Genomic DNA, 1642 nt, shown 5'->3' on the forward strand with positions numbered 1-1642 from the left:
GGTGGTGGAGTGGTTGCACCTGGTCTTTTCCTTTTGCTCCTTCTTCTTTCACTGTGGGCCACATCTTTGGTTGCTTTCTCCCCTTCCTTCAGGATGCCACCGTTCATCCTGTCTTGCTTTCTTTCAAAGACTGGTTGTGCATCAGGATCCCACTTCCCCGTTATTCCCGTCCTTTGGTTTCCTCTCAGACAAGCACAAGGGTCCTTTTTACTGTAAGGTTACAAAGCGTGTTTCTTTTTAAGACATGTAGGGGTGTGCTGGAGCTTCCAGAACCTTAAGTCCTCGAGTTCACTGCTTCCTGCATGCAGTTCCTGATGTAATAGCAGCGTTCTTGATATGGCAGCTCTGGTTCCTGGCAGTCAGGCTCTGACTGCTAGAGCCCTCGAGGAAGGCAGTTTGGTCCGTCAGGCCTAATGGCCACAGGCACCTGGGCTGGAAACGTTCTGCCTTCCCCTCTGCTCCTGCAAGCTCTTCCAGGCGCAGTGGTGACAGTTCCAGGTGTCTCCCCCCAAAAATGCCATGTTCTGTTCTCAGAGCTTTCATCATAGACAAGCTCTCCTGTCTCCACACAGGGGGTGACGATGGGCTCCTGAAAGGCTGGGATGCCAGGAGGCCGCACGACGCACCTCTCTTCACCAGCACGAGGTAATGCCAAGGGTCGGGGCGGGCGCTGGCAGCAGCCCTCCATCCTGGGCCTCACGGAGCGGCACCCCCCCAGGCACTCCATGGGAGTCTGCAGCATCCAGAGCAACCCCCACCGTGAGAACATCCTAGCTACAGGAAGGTGAGGCTCGGCCTGCTCACAGGCCCTCCTGCATCTTCACTCATTCTTCGTGTCGCATGTAGGGCAGACTCAAACCAGAGTCAAGGTGCCTGAGTCCAGGGAAGGGCTTTGGGGGCTGGAGGGAGGTGGGCGGATCTCCTGGGAGAGGGCCCCTGCCACCTCGGGGCTTAGGACTCGGGACGTGGCTCCCTGAGCGAGCGCTGTGGTGGCCGTTCCAGCTATGATGAGCACATCCTGCTGTGGGACACGCGCAACATGCGGCAGCCGTTGTCAGACACGCCTGCACAGGGTGGCGTGTGGAGGCTCAAGTGGCACCCTTCCCACCCCCACCTGCTGCTGGCTGCCTGCATGCACAGAGGCTTCAAGGTCCTACACTGCCAGAAGGCAATGGGTGAGTAGGGGTTGCCCCGTTTTGCCAGGCTGTCCCCACCCTGCACACATCCTGGTCTCGCCTGGGTGCCAGCTCCACAGTCTTCCATGTTCTCACCTGGCCAGTGCAGCTGCTCTGCACCTCAGGTCCCTGTTTTAGCCACTGTCCCCACGCCTAGGTCCTTCCTGCCCGTGCAGTTTAGACTCCATGGTCCAGTGTTCCCATGCTCACCCCCTCTGGCAGACCCCCATGATGGGCTACCCCACGGTGTTTCTCTAGTCACTGACCCCCCACTGGAATGGTTTCACGTTTTCTTCTCTTCTTGAACCCTCTCCCACCTCTCTTTTCATGTTCCTGATCTCTCTTCTTTTCTCCCCCACATTGTGGTGCAAAAGGAGCAAGAAAACACCCACCTCTCTTCCCTTCTTAAGGCCTGTGGCCTTCTGGAATCGCCCCTTGCCCTCTGCCTGTCAGGTGGGTGCACCTAG

The 1642-nt window shown here is 57.8% G+C and overlaps 1 protein-coding gene across 1 annotated transcript in view; it reads left to right on the plus strand.

Moving 5' to 3' along the window:
* The window catches only part of DPH7 (diphthamide biosynthesis 7), a 7079-nt gene extending 5896 nt beyond the window's left edge, over positions 1-1183 (plus strand). The window contains exons 6-8 of the mRNA XM_012559803.2: positions 573-645; positions 719-784; positions 1003-1183. Coding sequence (XP_012415257.2) covers positions 573-645; positions 719-784; positions 1003-1183 — 320 coding nt within the window. The remainder of the gene's footprint in view (positions 1-572; positions 646-718; positions 785-1002) is intronic.
* Positions 1184-1642: the final 459 nt, after the last annotated feature.

This window comes from Trichechus manatus, unplaced genomic scaffold (assembly GCF_000243295.1).
Source record: "Trichechus manatus latirostris isolate Lorelei unplaced genomic scaffold, TriManLat1.0 scaffold00317, whole genome shotgun sequence".
Lineage (NCBI taxonomy): Eukaryota > Metazoa > Chordata > Mammalia > Sirenia > Trichechidae > Trichechus > Trichechus manatus.